The sequence below is a fragment of the Geotrypetes seraphini genome, chromosome 9, assembly GCF_902459505.1.
Source record: "Geotrypetes seraphini chromosome 9, aGeoSer1.1, whole genome shotgun sequence".
NCBI classification, from domain to species: domain Eukaryota; kingdom Metazoa; phylum Chordata; class Amphibia; order Gymnophiona; family Dermophiidae; genus Geotrypetes; species Geotrypetes seraphini.
In genome coordinates this window covers 64,974,497-65,000,553 of record NC_047092.1, presented here as the reverse complement: position 1 = coordinate 65,000,553, position 26,057 = coordinate 64,974,497, and the positions used below count along the sequence as shown (strand labels likewise).

Here is a 26,057-nt window from a genome sequence, read left to right as displayed (position 1 = left end):
GAACCTGACGTTGGAGGAGCGTGTTCATGTGTCAGTGATGAGTGAGGAAGGACTTTGGTGCTGTCATATTGCTAGCAAAATCAGCTGCAGTTGCAGCGTAGTAGTAAAGATTGTACTAAAGTAAAATGTGACAGGTTCAGTGAGAGATAAGTCTTGGTCCTGGCAGGAAAGCAAAACCAGGAGCATGCTCAGATAGGAACCCTTTAACCCCCACTCCCTTCTGCCAGAACCACCAACCCCCCCCCCCCCTCTGCCGGAATCCCCGATCCCCCAGCAGGAGGGATGCCCTCTTCTTCCTGCCAAAACAGCCCCCCTGAACTTCTGAACCCCCAAATTGGCGATACTCCCCCTCTCCAGACCCCCCCTGCACTCACCCCAAGCTTCTAGACCCCCGACCCCAAAACCTCCTTACCCCCCTGTTTGTAGAAAGTCCAGCTAGAGGGATTCTTACACCCTCCAGCCAGCAGGCCTGCCACACCAAAATGGTGGGCCTTCCCCTTCCCGGTGCATTCTGGGATACACTGGGCAGGGGCCTAAGACTTTGATTGGCTCAGATGCCTAAGGCCCCTCCATTATAGAATAGTATGAAGTGCTATTCTTTTCAGTGCCAATTTTTGAACACCATTTGATGAACCTAGTTCTAAGTACACATTAGGGGTTAACACCTTATAATAAAAAGGCCCTTTAAAGATCATTGATATGGCTTTAAATCTGACCTGCTATATTCATCCTGGTTTCCCTCATCCTAAAATCTGTTTAACATAAAAATTCCCTTCTCTTCCTTCTTATACATACAAGTCCTTTCCATCCACTTGTTTTCTAAAGCTCTAATAATAATTTTTTATGACTGATTAAGAAGTCAAAGCAGATGCTCATTTTTCTTTTTCTCCCCCATTCAACATAAATGTTTAAAATAGAGTAATAAAGAAATGGGGAAAGAACATGTTAAGAAATAAGAGGACAGAGCATTCTGTTTGTTTCTAAGGCAACCATGGAAAACATGTTTAGTCATGTGACCTACTTAGATTCAATTTCAGTGAATGCTCACATTCCATGGTTCAATATTAACTGCTGAGTTCAGGAAAAAATAGAATAAATAGCTAACATCTACAGAAGAGTGAGGGTATACAATGGTTACTAAATTTTGTAAACTACATATTCAGGATACACAGCATCAACATGTTCTTTCTGCAGTGGTGTAGTAAGAGGGGGGAGGGGGTGAAGGGGTGGACTGCCCCAGACACTCTCTTGGTGGGAGTGTACCATTCCACCCTCCACACCATGCCTGCAACCTTCCTTCCTCGCCCTCTGTACCTCTTTAAAATCTTCACCAGCGCGAGCAACTAATCTAGCCTGCAAGAGCAACTAATCTAGCCAGCTGCTCGCACTGGCCTGGCTCCCACTTCTGGGTCGCGCAGACAGGAAGTAACATCAGAGCGAAAGCCAATGACAGTGTAAGCAGCAGGCCAGAGAAGCTGCTTTCGCTGATGAAGATGTAAAGAGGTGGGAAGGGATGGGCACAAGTGTGACATGGGCGTAGAAAAAGTAGGGGGTTGGTGTGGAAAGAGCAGGGGGGGTGATAAAGAGGAGGGCATGTTACAGACACTGGTTACAGAACCGGGTTACTGTAGACGCAGCCGCTATACTTATCGCTGCAAAGGATCTCCCTGCCAGTCTCCCCACTCCCGTACGATCACAACAGGAGGGAGCCCAACCCCTCCTGCCCAATGACCCTCCACCCGCCACCAATAATCATTGGCAAGAGGGTGCCCAACCCCTCCTGCCAGTAGGCTCCCCACCCTCTCATCGACGATTGCAGCAGGAGGATGCCCAACCCCCTCCTGCCTGATGACTGCTCACCCTTTCCCGAAGATCGCCGGCAGGAGGGTGCCCAATCCCTCCTTCTGGACCCCCCCAATGAATCTCCCCATCCCTGAACCCCCCCAAACAAAATGCCCCAACCCCTACTCCCCGGAACCCCCCCAATGAAAAAAAAACCCTCCACGGAATCACCCCAGGCTCACCTAGCAAGTTGGGTGGCCAGCGGGTCCTTGCACTGGCCGGCCGGCATTCCCGCCTCTGTCCATATGAGGCAGGCCCGTCCCTCCCCTGCCCAACCCACAGGAGCCTAGGGCCTGATTGACCCAGGTGCCTAAGGCCTCTCCTATGGGCTATTTGAAATGTAGGTCAACATTTTGCTGTCCTACATTTCAGGCATCTGTCAAAGCCCTAGGGAGACACCTAGGGCTGCTTAAGCTCGCCCAAGGCCTCTTCTGGGCGAAACCACAGCCAGCTTTGGGCGAGTTTTTATGTCCCGATGCGTCTCCCTCAACCACAACAAATGCCTACAGTGTAGGCGGCCTGCCTTGTGTTTTGGGTTGTTTGGGATTTTTTTTTTAGAAAATGTACATCCCATTTGGCTGGTTAGACAGTGGTAGGATGCCTACTGCTGCCTATATTCGGGACACTGTTTATAGAATCTGCCCCTAAGAGCTCATGTACTAAGCATGCATTAATCATTTAGAACATGGCAATGTGTACACCCAGTCTCCGTCCCCAGACCCACCCCTAATACTAAAAAATAAATGTTATTTTTTAGCACATGGATAGCATGTGCCCACATTTCAAAATTAACCCAAGATGCCTAAGCATGCCCTGCAGTAAGCCACACGTTAGTGTTTACCACAGCTTTGTAAAAGGACTCCTCAGTGATACATGATAGAAAGCATAGATTATTTGTTTCAGCAGTTTATAATGATTAAACCACAATCAAGAACAAATTATATATAAATTTATATTGTAGGCACAAGTCTCTATCCTAAACAACTTACAATGTGAATGGATACCTGATTCATACGGCTGCACATTCAGTTGTTGTAAATGTAATAGACTGAATTTGTTTTATCTATGATTTGCTTATTGTTCTGTCATTTTATTGTGAACCGCTTTAATACCTTGGTATAAGGCAGAATACCAAATTAATAAATGACCTGGAAAATGTCTACAACATTCCCCATGTTGTTGCATGCCATTTTCAAATGAAAGCAACAGGGAAATAAACCATGACATTTTGTTTTACCTTGGAAGAATGTGCACTATTTGCAGAGAGAACGCACTCTGCGAAAAGTACATGCTCCTTTTGGAAAAGTGTGTGCTCTTTCTAAAAGTATGTGCATTCTTAACAACATTGCGTCCATAAGGGAAAAATGACAAAACTCCGAAACAAGTGAAAAAAAGTAATATGAGAATTTTCTAACAGCATACCTCTACTGATTCAGTGGAAGATAAAAGTAATTTGCCTGCAGCATTATCAGTGGAAGCAGCAGGATTTGAATTCAGGTCCCTTTGCTATAACTCTAACTGCTAGCCCTCAGAATTAAATACCATTATGTTAACCTGCTTCAGGAAGAACACCAAAGTAAAATGGCCGCCTTAACTTCACAGTGAGAGATGGCAGCAATGACATTTTGAATCTATATCTCAAGTTTTCTCTTGAGTAGTAGCTCCACCACTAGACTTTACCTTTTCCCTCATGTAACTAAGGTCAACCCTGATGGACAGAGGTGAGAAAATCAGGATGAGCCACCATTATTTAACCCTCTCCTATTCCCTGACACTAGCACTTACCTGCATGAGCCACCTCCTCAGCCAATTTCAATCCTGTCTGAAAATACAAAACTGGCAGTTCCTACAAGACTGAACTGTGATTCGGATTTCAACTCGAAGATGGCAGAGGAGTAAAAAACAAAAACAAAATACAAATAAGAAACCCTACTTTCCTCCTGTAGACAGGAGGGGGGAGGGGATGAAGAATCATGCTGGGGATGGAGGTAGGAGAGGATAGTATTAGAGGAGGTGTGAGTAGACGTTGATTTGTTTTGGACTCCTCAACACTATAGGAGGCACATGTAACTATGCCAATAATACCACATTTTAGGGCCATTCCTGTTTGGAAAGCTCTCATTCCTGCATATTCTGGGTTGTTTTACCCTTCTTCCAACAATATAAAATATAGAATTACATATGCTAGAATGCATATTTAATAAATAAGACTACTGTATATTTGAGAGTTAGTTGATATGCATGTATTCAAGAATAAGAAATGAAACAATGGCTGAGTGTTATGTTTTGGCTATTTCAGCATTTTGCAAAGATGGTTGTAGAAATGGTGGTACCTGCCTGGTTCCCAATGTATGTGCATGTCCACAAGGTTTTACAGGACCCAGCTGTGAAACAGGTAAGAATATTGTTTCAACTGTTAGTTAAATCTACTCCTGAGAAACTCTGAACTTGCTATGCAGAAAGCACAGTCACCAGCACATCTGTATTCCTTCTCCCTCCCCCACTGAGATTGCAGCAGTAGGTCGGGAGGTGAATGGCTGGACATCAGGCCATGTTGTCCTTCTCTGCCATCCTAGTATGGAGACATACACAATTCAAATGAACAGCCGGGCCTGGAACAACAGAAGAGAAGGATGTGGCCCGATGCACAGCAGTTCATCTCCTCCTCTGATTGCTGTGATCAATACAAAGAAATTAGACAAACAGGGCTAGGTAGTATGGGATGTAGGGAGCAGCAGAACCAAACTGGGGAGGGTGGTGCACCACAGGTATGTGGGAGAAGCTGGATCAAGTTGGGGAGGGAACAGCAAGAGCGGGGGTGTACAAAGAGGGGGCGTGAGCTTGGCATGGAGGAGGTAAGAGTTACTAAAGAAGTGATGGGGGTAGCTGGTCACTGGACTCATGTTGGGGGGAGTATGTGTTTTGGGGGTAGGAGTTGCTGGAGAAAATGAGGGGTTGCTGGAAAAAGCTAAGGGGATATATGCTACATAATATAGTTTCTTAGCAATAGCTGGGTGTGTATTCCATGGGTGTAACAGGTCACTTGAGCAAGATGGAATAGGGGTCATTGGAGCAAGTTGGGGAAGGTTGTACACTACAAATGGGTGGAAGCAACTGGTCAAATTCGGGAGGTGTGTGCAGGGAGGGAAGAACAGCAAGTGTAAGATGGAAGGAAATTGAGTTCTTGTGGGGACAGTGACAAATTTGTCCCCATGTCATTCTCTAGTTGAAGCAAGAGAGTTTAGAAGAATGGAGCCCTGAAAGTGTGGAGAGGGGTATTAAATTATGCAGACTTTTAAAATACCATGTATAGAATTTTTTTCAAACTTTTGGCACAGTTTTGAATTCTTTTGTGCAGAACTCCCCCAGAAGTATAAATCTCAAGAAGAAAAGAGATAATAGTAGAGAGTAGAGAAAAAGGGCCGTCTGCATCCTTCATGCTGGGGATGGGTGCTAAAAATCCTTTACTTTCAAGACCAAGCAGCATGCTGCTCACACAGCTCCTTTTGAAATGATAGCACCTCACTCACAAACCTCCCAGGCTAGACCGTCCAGTCTTGTGTATCACCTGGGCTTGAAAATGGGTGCAGAGCTGACATTACAGAGGAAGTGGCAGGCCAGAGATTGCCGAACCCTTTGTCAATGTCTTGGTCCAGTCCCTTATTTTTTAATCTAAAAGATTATTCTATTTAATTCTCATATTCATCTATGTATTTAAATTTTTGCGTAAGGATTTCTCTGGAGAAGTGAAAGACTGAGGTGTCAATATTCCAAAAGTTTATGCAGTTAAAATCAATGCTTGCTCACTGAAAAATTAGAACTAAACCAATCTGGCCCAGCTTAATACATTCAGTTCTGCTACATTGCTCTGTAGTAACCTGATTCATTTTTACCTTAATCAGTATGTCAGAAAACATAGCTAAAAATGTCTTTGAATATAATAGGTTTATTAGAAAACATTACCAATAGAATATTAATTCCTTTCAGTTAGATGGACTGATTATTGTGCAGCCTGCGGTTTCCCATTACGTGGATTATGGTACTTTGACCTGACCATGCACTGTAGGAGTTGTGGTGTCTCAAACATTTTCCAGTTATATAAAGTGTAATTTGTCTGCCTTATCATGTCCAATGAAGTCACAATAAAATTGTCCTTGAGGTTTTGGTTTTTTTTTTAACAAGCACTGTTTTTGTATTTGTCACTTGGTTAATTACATTAGCATAGAAAACAGATTTTTCCAAGGGTTATATATAGACAATGAATGAAAGCAAGCCTTTGTATTTTACATAAACGTTCCCCCTGATGGTGACTTTGATTCATTAACTGCAATGGCAAAGGGACTGATGTTCAAAAGATTTAACCCAAGAAAGTCAGAATTTCACTGAGCACATCTGTCCATGTAATGTAATGTAATGTAATGTAATTTATTTCTTATATACCGCTACATCCGTTAGGTTCTAAGCGGTTACAGAAAATATACATTAAAATTAAAAGTAAGGAAGGTACTTAGAAAATTCCCTCACTGTCCCGAAGGCTCACAATCTAACTAAAGTACCTAAAGAGTAATAGAGAAGTGAAAAGTACAGATAGAGGAAAGATTAAGAAAATAAACATTCTAACAAGATTGTATTGAATTAAGTACTTTGGGAGGCAGAAGAGAGGAGAGAAAGGTATAGATGCAGAAGGAGGAACTGTTGAACAAGGAATTCTGGGGAAATTTAAATAGTAGAAGTAGAACAAGACAAAAAACAAATGGCAAAACAGTGAATAAGATTAAAAATAATTAGATAAACTGGAAAAAAAGAAAAAATATAGAACATTGACTTCAGTCTAAAGTTTCAGCTTCAATTTCAAATCTCCTTCTCTGTGATGGTCTTCTTCATATAATCCTTACGACTCATTGCCCGTGTTCCAGCTGCTACACTGAACGACTGCTTCAAGATGACTGCCATAGATGAGGCATGTGTTGGCTACCAGTGTTCCATTCTGCACAAAAGTCACCCAGCACCAATCTTGGTGCAAGTAGGTGCCGCAAGATCTGGGGCAAATAGGGAACTCCTGCTCTGCTGCTGCCGCGATCTCCACAGCACTCGGACCGTGCGGTCTCGGTGTGAAACTCCGAAGAAAAAGCTGGGTTGATAGATGCCGTGATTCCAGTGCAGTAGCCCCCAGACTCAGGATGGCCAAGTACCGAACAGGTCACCGTTGCCGATGCCAGGAGCGCAGGAAATAGGCAGGTGCAGCGAAGAGGACCGCACTGACCACGGGTCGCCGAGGCCGGCGAGTCATCCGCTCCAGTATGAACCTTTGTCATGTCAACATTTGTGTCCAACTAAATAACTACAGCTAAAATAGTATGTTGTGAAACCAAATATGTCGGTGGCATTCATGAGGACTTTCAAACTTTCTTGATTCATGTGATATTCAGTATTAATTAACTGAGCTTAGCCAGGCAACCTATCATGTAACAGCTATAAATCTACAAAAAACATGGAGGAACGGAGGGAAGTGGAATTCAAAAATCCCAAAATATCACTCCAAGACAAAAGCACCACACAAGCCAAGAAAGCTAGCACATTACTTGAGCGAAAGAAAAGCCTCAGACAAACGGAGAGGTGTACCCCCACTCTTCCACAAACAGGCCATGATCATTTTGCGGCCGGTAACCACTGCTTCAGGGCCTTAGCGCCAAATCCAGGCTATCAGTACGCTGATCCTAACTGCCTGTTTGTGTTCAGTGGTTTTTACCATTCTCGGCTATTTTTTTGCTCCCAACTGCTTACTTTAAGCTTGTGCGAAAGTTTTTTGCCTATGATGCTTGGGTGGAAGAGTGTAGGTACACCTCTCCGTTTGTCTGAGGCTTTTCTTTCGCTTGCGTAATAAGCTAGCTTTCATGGCTTGTGTGGTGCTTTTGTCTTGGAGTGATATTTTTGGATTACAGCTATAAATCTATGCACTTAAATTTTGAGCAGGTAGATTTAACCAGACAATAAGCTGAACAACTGGTATATATGAGACATAACTTAAAAACATGAGTTGCTGCACTGGGTCAGACCAAAGGTCAATCTAGCTGAGTATCCTGTTTCCAGCAGTGGTCATTCTGGGTCACAAGTACGTGACAGAGTTCCACAAGTATCAAGAGCCCATACTACTTAATCTCTGGGATTAGCAATGACTTTCCCTAGGTCTACCTTAATAATGGTTTATGGACTTTTCCTCTGTAAACCCTTTTTAAACCCCAGCTACATTAACTGCTTTTACACTTACTCTGGCAATGTGTTCGGTGAAAAAAATATTTTCTATGTTTAAAATGTACTACTATGTAACTTCATGGCGTATTCTGTAGACGTACTTTTTGATACAACATTGATTGCCATTTACCCTTTCCACTCATTCAAGATTTTATAGACTTCTATTATGTCTCCCCTGAGCCATCTCTTCTCCAAGCTGAAGAGCCCTAACCTCTTTAGTCTTTCCTCATATTAGAGTTGTTTCATCCTCTTGATCATTTGGTGTCTTCTTTTGTACCTTTTCCAGTTCCACCACATCTCTTATCAAATGTGGTGACCAGAATTGTGCACAATACTCAAGATGAAATTTAATGTGGACAAATGTAAAGTGAGGCACATTGGGAAGAATAAGAGTTGCTTGATGTTAGGGTCAACATTAGGAGTCTACATCCAAGAAAAAGATCTAGGTGTCATCATAGCCAATAAGCGGAAATCTTCTGCCCAGTGTGCAGTGGTGGCAGCTAAAAAAGCATACATGATGCTAAGAATTGCAATTTTAGGAAAGGGATGGAAAATATGAGAAAGACTCTTATAATGCCTCTGTATTGCTCCATGGTGCGACCTCATGTTGAGTATTTTGAGGAATTCTGGTTGCCATATCTCAAAAAGGATATAGCAGAATTAGAAAAGGTTCAAATAAGGGTGGCCAAAATGATAAAGGGGATGCAACTCCTTTCATATTTGGGATTCTGCTTGTGACCTGGATTGGCCACTGTTGGAACTGGAAGCAGGATACTGGCCTAGATGGACAATCAGTCTGACCTAGTATGGCTATTCTTATGCTCATATGATGCATTCTTGAACAATCCCACTTTATTCCGGGACTAGTGGGTTAATCCCGTCTATCCACGAGAACTTGTAGGAAGCCTCATATTCCAGAGACTTAAGCTCCACACCTCTTACCTCAGCACTGTTCCCTCAGGAATCAGTTTTCCTTCCTACAAGCTAGGCTGTAGTAACTTGTCTTTTCTGCTCATGTTTAATTTTGTTCAAATTTGGTCTTCTCGTTTGCGGTTATCACCCTCGTGCTGTGGAGGTTCCCTGCATGGACAGCTCTGACTACAGGAGATCACAGACCTTTGGAAAAGTCTGCTTCCAGGGGGTTGGCTGCCTGTCAGTACACTCTCTGGACAGCCTGCACTTCAGATCGGGGCTCAGGGATCGTTCACTTGGGAGCTTGCTCACCCCAGGTTCGTCCTGGCAATTAGGACGTCCAAGTGCTGATTTAAGATGCTTTTTGGATGTCCATGTTTTTTATTATGAGCCTGATAATGTATGATTATTTTTACAATTTGAATTAATATCAGATAAGATCCCAATAAAAGTAAACACGTTCTCTTCTCTTCATTTCATATGTTTGGCAAGCCTAAAGCTAAGGAGAAGCTGCTTAATTTCTGCATATGATGATAAATCATTTTACTATTTTTTTTAATTGACTTTTGTAGTAAATGACCTCAGGAGAAACTGTTTCAGAATGATTGACCTCACCCTACCTATCAGAAAGACAGCTCGACACCAGTGATTCACTACTGTTGTCACTGCATATTGCCTTCAATAAATCTTCACAAATGGGGCTGGATGAAGCAGACTTGCAAACATTGCCTCTGTCCCACATTCTAAAGCCTCCGTTTTAATAAAAACGCTGATCTGAAATTTATTAGAAGAGTTGCTGGTACTAGAATATTTACAGCTTGACAAATGTGTTGCATGTTCTCATTCCGTGCTTGCGTAGATACGACTTACTGTGGTAAAGAGGAGGATTCCTGTAGAAATAGCCTCATAATGCTGGATGATAATTTACATTCCAGTACTGTAGAAAAAAAATCTTTCTCAATGCCCTTTCAGATAATGCATTTACCATGTAATGCAAACAAGATAATGAACAAAAGCGTTTATAGAACTCAGAGAATCGTCAAACTGACCAACAATTATTTCATATGGTATGACTCTATGGTCCTCAAATGTATGTGACTAAACTTCATTTTGTTCTAAGCTGTATCTGATACTCTAGTTTTGAAAACAAAAATTATGACATCAGCTGCATAAAAAGTTGAGTAATGCATTATATTGTACAATATATTTGAAAGTTCTCTTGGCCATAATTAAAACATGCTAAACTATGAGGACCCAGGAGCTGGTGGTAGAAAAAAAATGTAATACTAGAGATGTATTTCAAAATTTTTTTTAATACAAAGGCAGGAAATTGAAGAAAATCCCTGGCAAAGTCTATGCTTTCTAATTTATAAGATAACCACAAAACTATCTCCCTCATTTTTCTTATGAAGACTACCGGATATGAACACTTATACGAATCGCTTAGATGGATGTCAATCTCTCCCAATAAATATGCCTTCTGTTTCGAGTGCAAAGAATTGTTACCCTTCCTGATTAATAAAGACATCCATTAGGAAGCAAGTTAAAACAGTGCTGTTTCAGAGACATTTCTTATGTAAGTGAGATGGTTGAGAGGAAGTCATTATATGGCTGTCAGCTACTAGGCTTGTTGTACTGAGGCTGGTTTTAAATTTTTTTGATAGCTTAATATATGTGATTTTTTTTTGTTTTATGATTTTTTTTTGTCTAATATTTGTTTATTTAAATTATGAGTGTTAACTTGTAGCTCACTCAGAATTGTAGATGTAGCGAGTAAGAAATTTTTTAAATAAATAATGATATATTTGCCTACATATAACAAATACAGGGAATTCAGATCTGACTTCACTGATTATCCCCAAAGAACATCTCTGGTTTCATTAAAGGCTCCTTTTACTAAGGTGCGCTAGGGCCTTAATGCGCGGAATAGCGAGTGCTAAATTGCCGCGTGCACTAGCCGCTACCACCTCCTTTTGAGTAGGCGGTAGATTTTTGGCTAGCGAACACTAATCCGGTGTGTGCAGTAAAACCCATAGTGCACCTTCGTAAAAGGAGCCCTAAGTTTTAGGCCGTAGTAAAAATCAGCTTCTACAGACTACAAATAAGATCATTAGCAAACTTTCTTGATTCACCATCTCTGCCTATATTGGTCCACTCCCTCGTGATATCCAAGCTTGATTATTGCAACTCTCTATATCAGTGTTTCTCAACCTTTTCAAGCCAAGCACCCCCTAAGCCTAACAAATACCAATCGAGTACCCCCGCCCAAACTCCGCCGCAGACCCGCCCAAGCTCCACCCCTGACTCCACCCCATAATAATACTAATTGTAATGCAATTTTTTCTATCCATTTTTCATATACTGTATATACTTGAATATAAATCGATCCGAATATAAGTTGAGACCCCCATTTTTCCCCCCAAAAAGGAGGAAAAATAGTTGACTCAAATATAAGATGGGGGCTTAATATTCTAGTGCCATGCCCTGCCAGGATCTGTACCGTGTCCCCTCCTTCATGCCTCCCCCCCAGCCAGGCTCTGTACCCAGCCGCCCTCACTCCCTGCCAAGCTCTCCACCCAGCCCTTTTTCTTCCCTGCCCTACCAAGCTCTGTACCCAGCCCCCCTCACTCCTTACCAGACTCTGGACCCAGCCCCCCCCCCTCACTCCATACCTCACTTTCCTACCCTGTACCCCTTCTGGTTGTCTAGTGGTAGGCCAGAACAGGAGGGATGCCTCCTGTCTCCCATCCCAGCTGACTAACTTTTTTATTAAAACACTTTTTAAACTAACCCCGCCACACACACGCTTACCTTTTGTGCCATTTTTAATCCCTGGTGGTCCAGCAGTGTATGGGGCAGGAGCGATCTTTCAGCACCCTGTCCCATGCTGAGCCTCTCCTTCTCCAGTTCCCATTTTGAGCCCAATGGCGTACCATACAGGGCTGAGCTTTTCGTGCTTCCTGCTCAGCCCTGTGCTGCTCTCTGAATGGCCACTGCCAGTTCTCGTGGGACGAGAACTGGCAGCAGCCATTTAGAGAGCAGCGCGGGACCAAGCAGGAAGCACAAAAAGCTTGGCCCTGTCAGGTTTGATGCTGGCTGCGAAATGGGAAATGGGATCAGAGAGGCTCAGCACGGGGCAGGGTGAGGAAAGATCGTTCCTGCCCCATACACTGCTGGACCACCAGGGATTAAAAACAGCACAAAATGTAAGTGCGGGGGTGGGGGGGGATTTTAGTTTAAAAAGTGTTTTTTTTTTAAAAAAAGTTAGTCAGCTGGGATGGGAGACAGGAGGCATCCCTCCTGCCCCAGCCTGCCGTATCGTCCGGGAAAGTTTTGGGTCTTCATTGTATGATCACCCGAATATAGGACGAGACCCCTATTTTGGGGGCTTTTTTTTTTGGTCCAAAAATCTCATCCTATATTCAAGTATATACGGTACACACAATATAATCTTATTAATACATAATGGTAACCACAAAATTTTAAAAACACAAAACATACTGTATGAAGAGAAATGTTAATTAGCATTTATATTTGGGGGGGTTCAAAGATGTCAAGGCAGATGACTTTAAAATATGCAATGTCACTTCAGTAACAACTATAGAAAAATAGACAAATACAGTGTAAAATATAGACAGCAGATATAAATTCTCAAAACTAACACATTTTGATCACTAAATTGAAAATAAAATCATTTTTCCTACCTTTGTTGTCTGGTGATTTCATGAGTCTCTAGTTGCACTTCCTTCTGACTGTGCATCCAATATTTTTTTCTTTCTTCACTCAGGCTCAACAATTGTCCCTTCCTATTCTCTCCCAATCTCCTTCCTATGTCCCAAGGTAGTGCCCCCTTCCTCCCTCCCTGCTTATGTCCCGAGTTCCTATGTTCCTCCTTCCTATGCCCCCTCACTGCCTATCAGCCTTTATCCCACCTTCTTCCTCCCTCCCTCCACCAAAGCCATGCTGAAGCCTGCCTGCCACCCAAGCTGACCCACCGCCGATTCCTCCTTCCCTCTGTCACCCGCCCGCTCCATTTAATTACCTCACGCTGCTGCTGCAACTCCGGGAAGGGCCAGGCATGTGCAACTTGTATGCTGCTGGCCCACAAGCCTTCTCCCCGACGTCAATTCTGATGTCGGAGAGAAGGTCCAGGTCAGCCAAGCAGTGAATGGCTGGGCCGGACCTTCTCTCCAATGTCAGAATTTACGTTGAGCGAAAGGCAGGTGGGCCGAGCCGGCTGCGTGCAATCGCTGCATGTGTCATGCTCTTCCCATAATTGTAGCATGCAAAGGATATGTTGGCAAGTATTTATTTGTAAGTGTAATCTAGACTAGTAGTAACGTAATGTCAGGTTTTTCAATAGAAATATATTCTAGACATATATATATTTTTACTTCCCATAATTGTGGCAGCAGCAGGGAGTAATTAAATGGAGTGAGCAGGTGACAAGTGGCAGCAGTGGGTGGGGGTAGATGGCGGACAGTCTGCATACCCCCAACAGGCGGTCCGCGTACCCCCTAGGATTTGCGTACCACAGGTTGAGAAACCCTGCTTTATATAATGGTATCCTGCAGAAAGAAATTAGATGACTACAAATGATACAAAACTAATCTAAGAAATACGATCATGTCGCCCCAACTATTGAAAAAAGCCCATTGGCTACCTATCTCTTATAGAATAACTTATAAAATTGCATTGTTAACATTCAAAACTCGAATCACAAAGGACCCTAGTTTTATTGACCAAATTCTCATTCTACATCTACCATCCAGATCATTTAGGTCCGCTACACAAAACTTACTGTTCGTACCCTCCTTAAAGATCATCAACACCCGTCGCACAACCATATTCTCGGTAACGGTTCCTCTTATATGGAATTCTCTACCCGTCTACCTAAGAGTGGAAAAAAACCTTGACAAATTCAAAGGGGCACTGAAAGGTTTCCTTTTTAAAGATGCCTTTCAATCTTAGGCTTTTTCTGCTTCTCCAGTTTATCTATTCTCTGATTAACAGCTCAAACATCCCCCCTTCTATTGTTTATACTTTTTATGTCTGCTTTTCTTGAATTATTGTAGTTCTACTTCCTCCTACTTTGTTTTGAGTTGCATCTGTTATTGTCCATGTCAGTTATTTTTATGTTTTTATTATTGATTACAAGTATCTCTTTTTTTATTGTACAGCGCCTAGAAATCGCGATAGGCAATTAATCAAAAATGTGAATAAACTTGATAAGCTTGAAACTTGATCACAATTTCAGACAAATGCAGCAATTTTTTTTAATGGGTAAAGTATCTCTTGAGTTGCATGGATTCTAAGATCATTATTTTCATGTGTGAGTATGCTTCTTTTACTGCAACTTCAAAATTAATTTATTATTGTACATGTGGAGCAGCATTTTAGGAAGGATGTACAAATTGGAATTCATACGTCCAGCGCGAGGCATCACAAGTCCCAAGAGTATTTTAGAAAAATATCTGCTAACATGGGGCCTGTTCTAAAATACTTCAAGAAACGGATGTATGTACATTGTACCTTAATTTAGATGCATTTTCAGCCAGTTGTGCGAGTATTTTCTAACAAAAAGTAAGAGCCAGATTCTGTATAGGTTGCCTACATTAGGTGTCGATAGGCGTCCTAATCGAAGATGCCTAGCAAAGCCTAACTTCAGAATATGCGCTCAACCTTTTTTAAAATTGGTGTGGTAATTGACCGCGCCAGTTTTCAGCCAATTAACGATGCCTTAGTGGAGGTACCCTCCGACACTTAACAACGCCTACCTGAAAAATAGGCATGGTTAGGGGCGGAGAATAGGCACCTAATATACCAGCGCCTACCTCTAGGATACCTGGTGATGCCTAAGCATGCTTAGGCGCCATTTATAGAATCTAATCTAATGCACAATTTATTAATCACACTATACCAAAAAAGGTTCAAGGCGATTTACATTCAAAGAGGCCATAAAGTCTATGGGAAAATATTAAAGCAATCAATAATTAAAATATAATCTGACTCCAGGTGTCTAATTTTCTTTATAAGTAAGCATAAAATAGGGACTTTCTCAATGCCTGAAACTTGATGGTCAATCACAAATGACTCTCTATGGACTAAATTCTATACGTGGAGGGGCATAATCGAAAGGGACATCTAAGTCCGTTTACGTCCATCTCGCAAGTCGTCCAAAGTTAAAAGAGCCTAAGACACATTTTCAAAAGAGACGTCCAATTTTTTTTTACTTTCGAAAATCATCTAATTATACGTCTTGCCGATCTGATTGTCCAAGCCGCTAAATCGTCTATCTTTATACCATATCTCTGTCCAACTTTCCCACAAGTCCAAAACTCCTAGAACAAGCCCTGTTGGACATTGGAGGGGTCTGCAAAGTGATGGGCTGAACACCAAGACATGCCACCTAAATAGTGGAGTACCTTACAGGGCACTGCTGTGAACTTCACAAAAAGGGTGCCATGGCTTCTCCTCACTACAGCTTCCTTATAGGTGACAGTGAGCCCCCAAAACTACCTCCAGAATCCCCTAGACCCACTTATCTACCACCCCAATAGCCCTTATGGCTGCAAGAGCCACTAAAGTTATTATTATTATATGCCAGTACAAAAGGGTTTTGGGGGTGTATAGGGCAGTGCACATGTTTCAGTATCAATGCAGTGATTACAGGGGCTTATGGGCATGGGTCCTCCTCTCTATGGGTCCCTAACCCACCCCCAAGACGACTTAAGCTGCCTCTGTGCTGGACAACTAGGCTTTCCTATGCCCGGCTGCCAGGTGATGACGGTCTGGAGGCTGAAATTTAAAGTTGTGAATAAAATTTTTATCGGGGGGGGGGGGGGGTTGCTGATCACTGAGGTAGTGTGTGGGGGTCTGTGTTATGTGTTTTCAGTGCTTATCTGGTGAGTTTAGGTGGGTTCTTGTGACTTAGACCATGTTTTACATGGTCTAAGTCACAACGTCCAAGTTCCGTCGATCCTGGGCTGTATAACTTTCGGTTATACATGCTGTATGACTAAGTCTAAGCCGGCCCACGTCCCGCCCAACTCCCACCCTCGACACGCCTCCCAAAACGCCCTGTTTAGCTTTGGACGTTGAGTGGCACTATGAAGGCCTAGGTCGTTTAGAAATATGTCCAAAACCTGTTTTTATTTTCGGCGCTTGGACGTTTTTGAGAAATGTTTGTCCAAGTGCCGACTTAGGCTGGCTTTTAGACATTTTTCTCTTTCGATTATGAGCCCCATTGTGCCTAAAAAATCAGCACCGAAAAAAACACCTAAACATTATTCTACAATTAGGTGCTGTTTATAGAATAGTGCTTATGCCCTGGAGCCTTACCTAACTTTAGACATGACCATTTGCACCAACAAAAATGTGTTGCAAAACCTTGCTCCTAAAGATAAGTGTGACCAGTGTCATAGTGTGAGCCTGTCGGTGCCGGGCTTTGCAACAGGCCACCGACCAGGGCTCAGCAACAACCGATCTTGACGTGCCTTCAAAGGATGTTGAAGGTCCTGCTGGTTCTTATAAGTATAATAAAGAAAAAATGTCAGGAACAATAAAGTTTTTTTTTATCAAACTTGAGTCCAACTTTATTTCCTAAGTAGCAAGCTGCTACAGTTTAGGCTTTGAATTCAAAACATGAACAAAAAATCCGGGCTTCCAAAACATAGCCCACACCTTTCTTGCAGATAAGTGTCCAAATGATTATATTGTAGCACTGCCCTATCAGTCCCACAGTAAAAAGGGCAAAATAAGGCTACAAGAAATACCCAGTCTTTCTACTGGTCATTCACTATGCTTTTTAAACACTTTTAGAACGTGTTGCCTAGGCCTGGCTTGTAACAGGCCTGCCCCTGCCAACTTAACAAGCAGCTGGTGGGGGAGGGGAGTAACTGAATCCACTATACTTTAACTTGCCAAAAATTGGCCCCACAATCCCGATCCGAGGATCTTCAGTGGATTCTCCCCACTACTACCCCTTTCACACGGTCAGCAACAAAGTCCCATCCAAACAGAAAAAGGCAAAAGTAAAAATGCACAAAACACACTTCCTTCAATGTCCCAAAAATAAGGCGCCAAATCCAGCCGTGAGCCTAGCACTGCTCACGCTGCCTGCACTCGCCTTGTGCTTCCAGACAGCCCAAAAGAAAAACCAAAATTCAAACAGTCAGGAAATTCCACTTAACTCTCATCCACGTGGATTTCTTCAGGTTCCATGGAAGTATCCATAAGCTCTATGGCATCCGGGTTGGCTGTCTGGTTTGCCTCAGGGACAGAAGTTGCATCCAGCATTTCAATGTCCTGGTTCTGTTGGAGTTCAGGAGCCCACTCCTTCGAGCCTCCTTCCTGGGCTGACCCAGGGTAGACTGACTTGGTCTTTCTCAGCTCAGCCTCGAAAGCACTGAGCTGGCCATGCCCTAACCTGGGAGGGGGAAGGGCAACCTGCTGCTTCTGCTGAGTTTTCCTTTGGGATTTCATTAGGCTCAACAGCTATGAACTCCCTGAGCTAGGAGCCTGCCTCCTAGGCTGTCCCTTTCTGCCAGGCACCTCCTGTTGCTCCTGGCTGTTCTCCCAATATTCCTCCCCTCCCCAGGGTTCTGGATCATGCTGGTTCAATTTGAACTCAGAACCTACTTGTCTGTCTGAGTAAAACCTGTCACACTGATCAGCCCTTTTAAGGGTAAGGCCTGGGTTTTGAGGAGATTTACCTGGCACAAGCTTAGCCTTAAGGTTGGGGTTGTGACAATAGTAAGGGGGGGGAAGTCCGCCCCGGGCACCCATCCTCCTCTCTGCCCTCCTGCTCCTTCCCACTCCTCCCCCTACCTAGCATGCGCCTTCACTCCCCTTCCTCTCTCCCCCTCCCCCCCCACCGTACCTCTAGCTCTTCACCGGCATGAGCAGAAACTCCAACCTGTTGCTCATACCAGTGTTGGCTCTCCTTCTGATGTCACTTCTGGGTCCCACGCCTAGGAGAGCAGACATCAATGCGGGCAACAAGTTGGTCTTGCTGCTCATACCGGGAAAGTTAAAGAGGTACGGGAGAAGGGAAGGGGTGTGCGCATGGCAGAGGGGGTGGGGAAGGAGTGGGGGGGTGGAGAAGAGGATGGGAAGGGGTGCCACCGCCCCGGACGCCTCTCACCTTCACTATGCCACAGGGTGTGAGTTCCCCGTATTCTATAATTATACATATAAATTTGAGAAGCACCCATTATCCACCCATGACCCTCCCATTTTCATGCCCCCTTTTTGACATCACAGATTGCCCACCAAAATATATGCGGATAAATTTAAATTAAATCCAGCTAACGCTAATAGCTGCTTGTTAAGAAGCCAATTATCTACGCTAATTGGTTCATTATTCAAATTACATCATGTGCGCCCAAATTTGTTTGCGCTACTAGAGTGTCATTTATACAATTTGGGGACACATGTCTAAGGAAAAGAGATTAGTAAATCAAACCATCATTTTTTTTTTTTTTTTTAAGTTTTCACTATAAGTATCATTCAGGAATATGTACATGCAGGCATCCTTTGGTTTTCAATTTATCTATCATGCCTCGTTCACTAATTTTTCAGTTAACATACAAGTGCAAAATTCTCATACAAAAAACATGTACAATGATTCTTTCATCTCTCCTTTCTTTGGAATAATCATGACGCTCTACTTCCTCTTTGGGCACAGAAGGCTTGTAAAAACTTACACTGCTCTTCACTTGCAGGGTATATTGTTATGTGTGTGCTGCAAACATGACAAGATTTTATGACATATTTTCATGGGTCCAATGTGACTTCCTCTAACTGTAAATCAAGGTGCATGGATTTTGATACTTGGGAATCGCTATGTTGTGTCATGCAATATTGTGTGCCAATATATCTGTACTAAATCTGGATGGATAGCAATATGCCTGAAACCAGCAGGCATAAAAAAAGCAGGCAGATCTATGAATAACTTCCTCAGCTTACAAACTGCTCACAAAAACAGTTTTTACGTACTGAGCAATAAATTTATGTTTAGATATACTAATGTGTGTTAGTGTTAACATGTTTTAATTCATATTAACTTTGCATTAATCCAATTTAATACTTGATTTAACGCAAGTCTTTTTTATTTTCAATGGGGCTTGTTGATTAAGGCCCCTGTATTAAAACAACATTGAGGTTTTGAGGTTAATGCACAATAATTTCAAAATTTAAACCACTGTAACTGCAAAATCTCCATAGTAACTATTGGGGCGTTTCCATTAGTTTGATGAAAGCAGCCATGCCACTATCATTTAGCACTGGTCATTAATATATATTAACAGTACAAGTGCCAAAGTAGAATAAAATGAACTAACATTTCCATGTGACTATACTCAAAAAAAGCATCCAAATGAGGTTTTTTTTTTTAGAATGGCCTACCTCTACGTTCAAATTAATTTCCTCAGAAATTGCAGGGATAATACTTTTTTGAAAAAAGAGGGAGAGTCAGAAAGAGCTTGTGTCAAAATATATATAAACTAACCTCACTTGAAAATAATGACCTGTCTATGGAGAGTGATCAAGAAGTTGTAAGTTGCTCAGAGACGTGAAACTCTACAAGGAAGGTGGACACCTTCCTAGGGTTGGTAAAGAGTTTACCTTCCAGTCATTGCAGCTATTTCAATAATGATCACGCTCCAAGTCAGAGTCGAAAAATAAATGAAAAAATAAATAAATATCACAGTTCTTCAAAAGACTTTTAAGAGTAGTTGGTGTTCTTTCTTCATATAGTTCATAAAGCAGTTCACTTAAATAGATGAATTGTAATACTTTAACTTATTTAGTAAATGATTTAGGGGTCCTCTACATTCAGCAATTTAATCACCCAGACCACCACTATGTGTATCCTTACAACACATTCCTGACCCGAAAAATCACCCAAGTCCCAAATGCCCATAACAAGACAAGGTGAAGGAGGGAACCAGTCCTTTGCCTAAAAGCAGGATTTTCTAAACGGCGTCTGTCATAAACAACGCTGATTACAGAATCCTGGAACAGTTTCTCCCCCCCCCCCCCCACGCAACGATCGTGGCTGGAGAGATGCCCAATCTCTTCTGCTGTGACACCCCCCTCCCCGAATCTCCCCATTAGGAGAGATGCCCAAACTCTCCTTCCGCGACCCCCGTGACCCCCCCCCCCACACACACACACACACACTGAATTTTCCCTGGCAGGAGAGATGCCCAATCTCTTCTACTGGACATAACCTCCCCCACCTCTGAACACCCGCGATATCATCGGCAGGAGGGTGCCCAATCCTCCCTGCCGGACACAACCACCCCACGCTCATAAAAAAAAGTTCAAAAAGTGGCCTAAGTCGGTACTTGGACGATCAAAAAGACAGATCATCCAAGTACCGATAATCAAACTGGTTTTAGACGTATCTAAAACCAGCTTAGGCCTTTTCACTGCCTCTGTATGCCCAGAATGAAAAAGGGCATTCTTGGAGGAGTGGAAAGGACGGGAGTTGGGTGGGAGGTTAGCCGACCTAGATTTAGTCAACTGGTGGCCATAATCAAAAAAGTTTGACAGGTTGCCAGAAAGAACTTATACATTTTGACATAGACCAAGTCAAAATCCGAAGTAATACCAGGAACAATATACATCAAATCCATACCATTACGTATGGAGACTAAAATAAAATTATTAGGCGTCATCCTAGATAGCGAACTCACATTTCACGATCACATCAGTTCTGTTGTAAAAACTTGTTTCTTCAAACTACGTATCATTCGTTCCCTCAGATCTATTCTAACTACTGACTCGATTAACACTTTAATTCATTCCCTAGTTATTTCACACTTAGACTATTGTAATTCTCTTCTAAATGGACTTCCCCAAAAAGAACTTCGTCGGCTGCAACTTATTCAAAACACTGCTATCAAACTCATTTATAGAATCGGTAAATTCGAACACGTCACTCCTCTTCTTAAAGAGGCCCATTGGCTCCCAGTCACTCATCGGATAACTTATAAAATCATATTGCTTACTTTCAAAATTAAACATTCCCACCTGCCCCTATTTCTAGATAAACTAATAATCCCCCAAAGTTCTTCTCGTTCCTTAAGATCATCAGATCAAAAACTTCTTTACATTCCGTCTCTAAAAGAATCCTTTTACTCAAGGAATACTAACTTCGCTATAATTGCCCCCACATTGTGGAACTCTCTCCCCCAATTTCTTCGGGATGAAATCCAACTACTAAAATTTAAGACTAATCTTAAAACCTTTCTATTTAAAGATGCCTATGCCAAATCTTAATCTTTTTGTCCACTTGTTTATCCCTTTTTTAAATCTAATCTTTTTTTCTTCAGCGCATATCACTCATATCATGCACCCCCGCCCTCTATGTTATATCCCTTCCCTCTATCTCACTTCTGCTAAGATTATGTAACATTTTCCCTACCTCCCCATTTACCCTCACTGTCAGGTCCGTTCGTATGTTTTATATGTCGTTATCTTTCCCACTAATCTTCCTAAAACTCCATTAAATATTTCATTTCTTCCTATTTAAATTTTATTGTTAACCGGTCAGATATTTGTTTTATGGTCGGGATATAAAAAACCAATAAACTTGAAACTTGAAACTTGAAAACAGGTATAAGTTCTGAATTGGGCCGCTGAGCTGATGCGGCTGCTGCGATCAGCTCAGAGGCCCAGGCAACCCATTCCCCCGCACCGGTAATGATCGCAGCAAGAGAGATGCCCAATCTCTCCTGCCATGATCCCCCACAACCACCCCCAAAAAAAAATCCCCGGCAGGAGAGATGCCCAATCCATCTGCCAGACGCAACCCCCGCACACCTGTGATATCAGCAACAGGAGGATGCCCAATACCTCCTTCCGGACAAAACCCCTCCACCCTTGAACTACGGGACCGCGCATCTACCCCCCTGAGCCCTCCCTCCACCCTCTGTGGGATGCACCGGGGAGGGACCTAGGGCCTGATTGGCCCAGGTGCATATTTTATTGCAGGTCATGTGCTAATGTTCTCATTCGCATGTGGCACTTGCTTCAAATTAACTCGGGGGCATTTGCTATCTCCTACTGTGAAAGAGCTAACTGCTCCCACGTTAACTCTGTGTTATCAAGTTATCATGCACTAATCATAACGCACAGCTGGATAACACAGGACCATGCGCTTACCTTCCATGACATGCTTCCTCCAAAATATATCTTTCTTTATATATATATATATATATATATTTATTTATTTATTTATTTATTGTAATTTGAAATACATAGCAAGCAATATGCTTGTTTAAGTAAAACGAAAAGAAACAATTTCCAATAAGAAATACAATTCAATTTAAGAAACAATAAATTCTTCTTAGACCCAACACTAGTTCTATGGGGGATTGGCTCAAAAGAAATAGGGACTTATTACATAAGCAAGAAAATCAATTTTAAACTATTGGCATTAATGGGATTTAAACTCCTTCAACCAATTTTATAACCCTTGGTGATATTCTTTAAGTCCAGGAAAGTCTGTAAATGGTCCGGAAAGAAAAAAATATACTTCAGTCCAGCATATTTAATGAGGCATTTACATGGATACACAAAATATATCTTTTAAAAAATTGATAATGTGCTAGTTAGCATGTGCAAACAAGTAAAATATCACAAAACACTTTAGCATGTTTCTGTGGTAGCCTGTTCTCCATTGCTGATTGTGTATTAAGGAATTAAAACCCTTTAATAAAAGGGACCCTATGTTATATACACTTTTGGCTTTTCATCATGAAATGTTATTGCATTTTTGTACTGAATAAATGCACATTAATACTGCACATAAGAAATGATAGGATTACCACATATTTTTATTTCTAATTCTTAATTTTCCAGATATGGGGTGGGAGGGAGGTTTCCATTCATTTTAATAGAATTTTAACACATAATATTTTGCTCTGTATTAATCTACTTAATGAATATTAATTTGTAGGTTAGCATACATTAAATCAATTTAGTGAACAAGCACTAATGGACCAAATGCAAACTAACAAATATACATCCTTATCTTACGGTTCCGCTCTGAGTATTAGTCAATTGTTCATATTGGGAAAATTTTTATGCCTCTTTGTTTAAATTATTTTTTTTGCACCTTAGATAAGGTACAACATTCATATAAATGTATAACATTTGTAAACATTGACATTTCTTTCTGGTTTAATTCTTTGTTACGGGGAATTCGATTGTGCAGACCCATTTTCTGTTACTGTCAACAGCACTGAACATCTGGTGTCAAAGGATTAATGGAAAAGCATCTGAATAAGTTCTTGAATGGAAGAGTAAAGAATAAATAAGTCTGATGTTTTTTGTTCAGTTAATGGAGCAGTTTAATGCACAGACTGAAATGGAAATGTACAACACAGCTGTTCATTGTATGCTGTTAGCTTTCTCCTTGGCAGAAGGAAAACACCTATAATTCTTAGCAATATTCCATGGACTCAATTCATGGAAAAAATTTGGCACATAAATTAGTTTAGAAGTATTATAGTAGGTAATGATTCATCTTTAAGCAGCAGTGACAGGAAAAATGGATAAAGGGTCTCATTGCAGCCTTCTGTTATGAAAACGGAAGTTCAATTTAAAACCCAAGAGGACTGTTTAGAAAAAACTGTAAAGAATTTAGATTTCTGAAAGATAAGATAAGAACATAAGACGCTTGATAACAAGTCATATCAAGGTCCTTCAAGCTATGCATCCTACCTCTGACTATGGCCAGTCCAGGTCACATACCCAAAAAGGAGATGTGGACCAGATTCAGAAAATAGTGACTTATGTTGAGCACTTTGGTTTATACATTCCTCGAATGACTCATCACACTTTTGTTTGTTGATCACATGACCCCTGAGGAAGGCTCTGTGTAGCCGAAACATGGCCTGTGTTGGGTCATATCAACAAAGGGTCATTTCAATAAAGCTTGATTTACAAGAATAAAGACTTTGTGACACCAACTTTACCCTACTCTCCAGATCTTGCTCCATCTGACTATTTTCTATTTCCAAACCTTAAAAAGAATTTGAAAGGGTGGCAATTTTTGAGTGATTCAGAGGTGATTGCAGCATTTAGATTCAGATTTAGATTCAGCATTTAGATTCAGAGGTGGAGCAGTATTTCAGTAACCAGACAGAATATTTTTTGGAAGGGTTACAGGAACCTCAGACATGATGCGCCAAGTGTGTTGAACTTAGGGATAAATATGTGGAATAACTTGTAAATAGCTCCATATCATTCCCTTCTTGGCTAAGCTGAGAACTTTTTAGCATCCTCTCATATGTTTCCTCTATTCTATCAGTGACAGGTCACGTCAGAGTTTTGGCACCACCATTGAAAAAACCCTAGCTGTGTAAAAGGTGAAACCTTTAAAACAGCTTATTCACAATATTAATTATTAGTTTGGGACCTACCAACCAAATGTATTAAACATTCTTCTGTGTATTCTTATTCAGTTGCCTTTTCTTACATAAAAACATAAGAGTTGCCATTCTGGGACAGACTGAAAATTAATCAAGCCCATTATGTTGTTTACAACAGTAGCCAACAAGTACCTGACAAGATTCCAAGGAGTAAAACAGATTTTATGTTGCTTATCCTAGGAATAAGCAGTAGCTTTCCCAAGTCATTTCAGTAAATGGCTTATAGACTTTTAGGAAGTTAGCCAAATCTTTTTTAAACCCTGCTAAGCTAACTGCTTTCAACACATTCTCCAGCAACAAATTCCAGAGTTTAATTACATGTTGAGTGAAGAAATATTTTCTCTGGTTTGTTTTAAATCTATTACTTAGTAGCTTCACATCTACCCTTTCCATGCCTTTCAGTATTTTATAGACTTCTATCATACCTCCCCTGAGCCATCTCTTCTCCGAGCTGAAGAGTCCTAGCTGCTTTCACCTTTCCTCACAGGGAAATTGTCTCATCCTTTTTATCATTTTTTGTCACCCTCTTTATACCTTTTGTAATTACACTATGAGGCTCTTAATCGAAACAGAAATACATCTAAAAACCGGCCTAAATTGGCACTTAGATGATCAGTGAGACAGGTCATCCAAGTGCCGTATTTAAAAATGACCTAGGCTTTCACAGTGACCAGAGCCTCCACCAATTCGATCCCACCCTATCATGACGATATACTTTGCATCTCCATAGGACAGTGTCCTATTGATTACCTTCCTTTCCCCAGGTCTTAGAGATACTTATTATAGCTATCTTTTCATTTAGTGCAATATATTCTAACTCTTCCATCTTGTTTCTTAGACTTCTGGTATTTGCATACAGATGTTTCAAACAATGTTTATCATATCATATCAGCAGTTGGCATGGATAATTTGCAATCTTTAAAATCAGCCTGCTCTGTATATAAGGAAACCTGGTCTACCGTGGCCTGTTTTGCAATCTAGTTATTGGAACACTCTGTCTTCCCTTTTGTGATATCTTTTAAAGATACCTTGTTCCGAACCATGCTCTTTTCATGATTGTCGGCCTTCCCCCAGTTTCTAGTTTAAAAGCTGCTCTCTCTCCTTTTTAAATGTTGATGCCAGCAGCCTGATTCCACCCTGGAAAAGATAGAACCCATCTTTGCGGAATAGGTTCTCCCTTCCCCAGTATGGTCACCCAGTTTCTAAAGAATCTAAAACCCTTCTCCCTGCACCATTGCCTCATTCACGCATTGAGACTCTGGAGCTCTGCCTGTCTCTTGGGTCGTGCACGTGGAACAGGGAGCACTTCTGAAAATGCTTCCCTGGAGGTTCTAGATTTTAACTTCCTACCTAAGAGCCTAAATTTGGCTTCCAGAATCTCCCTACCACATTTCCCTATGTCATCGGTATTCACATGTACCAAGACAGCAGACTCCTCCCCAGCACTGACTAAAATCTTATCTAGGTGATTCCTGAGGTTCGCCACCTTCGCACCAGCAGGGAAGTGTCCAAGCAATCCTCACATCTACCAGCCACCCAGTTATCTACATGCCTAATAAATAAATCTCCCACTATAACAGCCATGCTAACCCTTCCTTTCTGGGC

General features: G+C 41.7%; 2 protein-coding genes across 3 annotated transcripts in view; one reads left to right on the top strand and one right to left on the bottom strand.

Annotated features, from left to right (window-relative positions):
• The window catches only part of TMEM117 (transmembrane protein 117), a 649,075-nt gene that overhangs the window by 77,008 nt on the left and 546,010 nt on the right, over positions 1 to 26,057 (bottom strand). The gene's annotated exons all lie outside the window — the stretch shown is intronic.
• The window catches only part of NELL2 (neural EGFL like 2), a 648,388-nt gene that overhangs the window by 557,823 nt on the left and 64,508 nt on the right, over positions 1 to 26,057 (top strand). For both annotated transcript variants that reach the window (XM_033959423.1, XM_033959422.1), the window contains one exon: positions 4,142 to 4,237. In XM_033959423.1, coding sequence (XP_033815314.1) covers positions 4,142 to 4,237 — 96 coding nt within the window. The remainder of the gene's footprint in view (positions 1 to 4,141; positions 4,238 to 26,057) is intronic.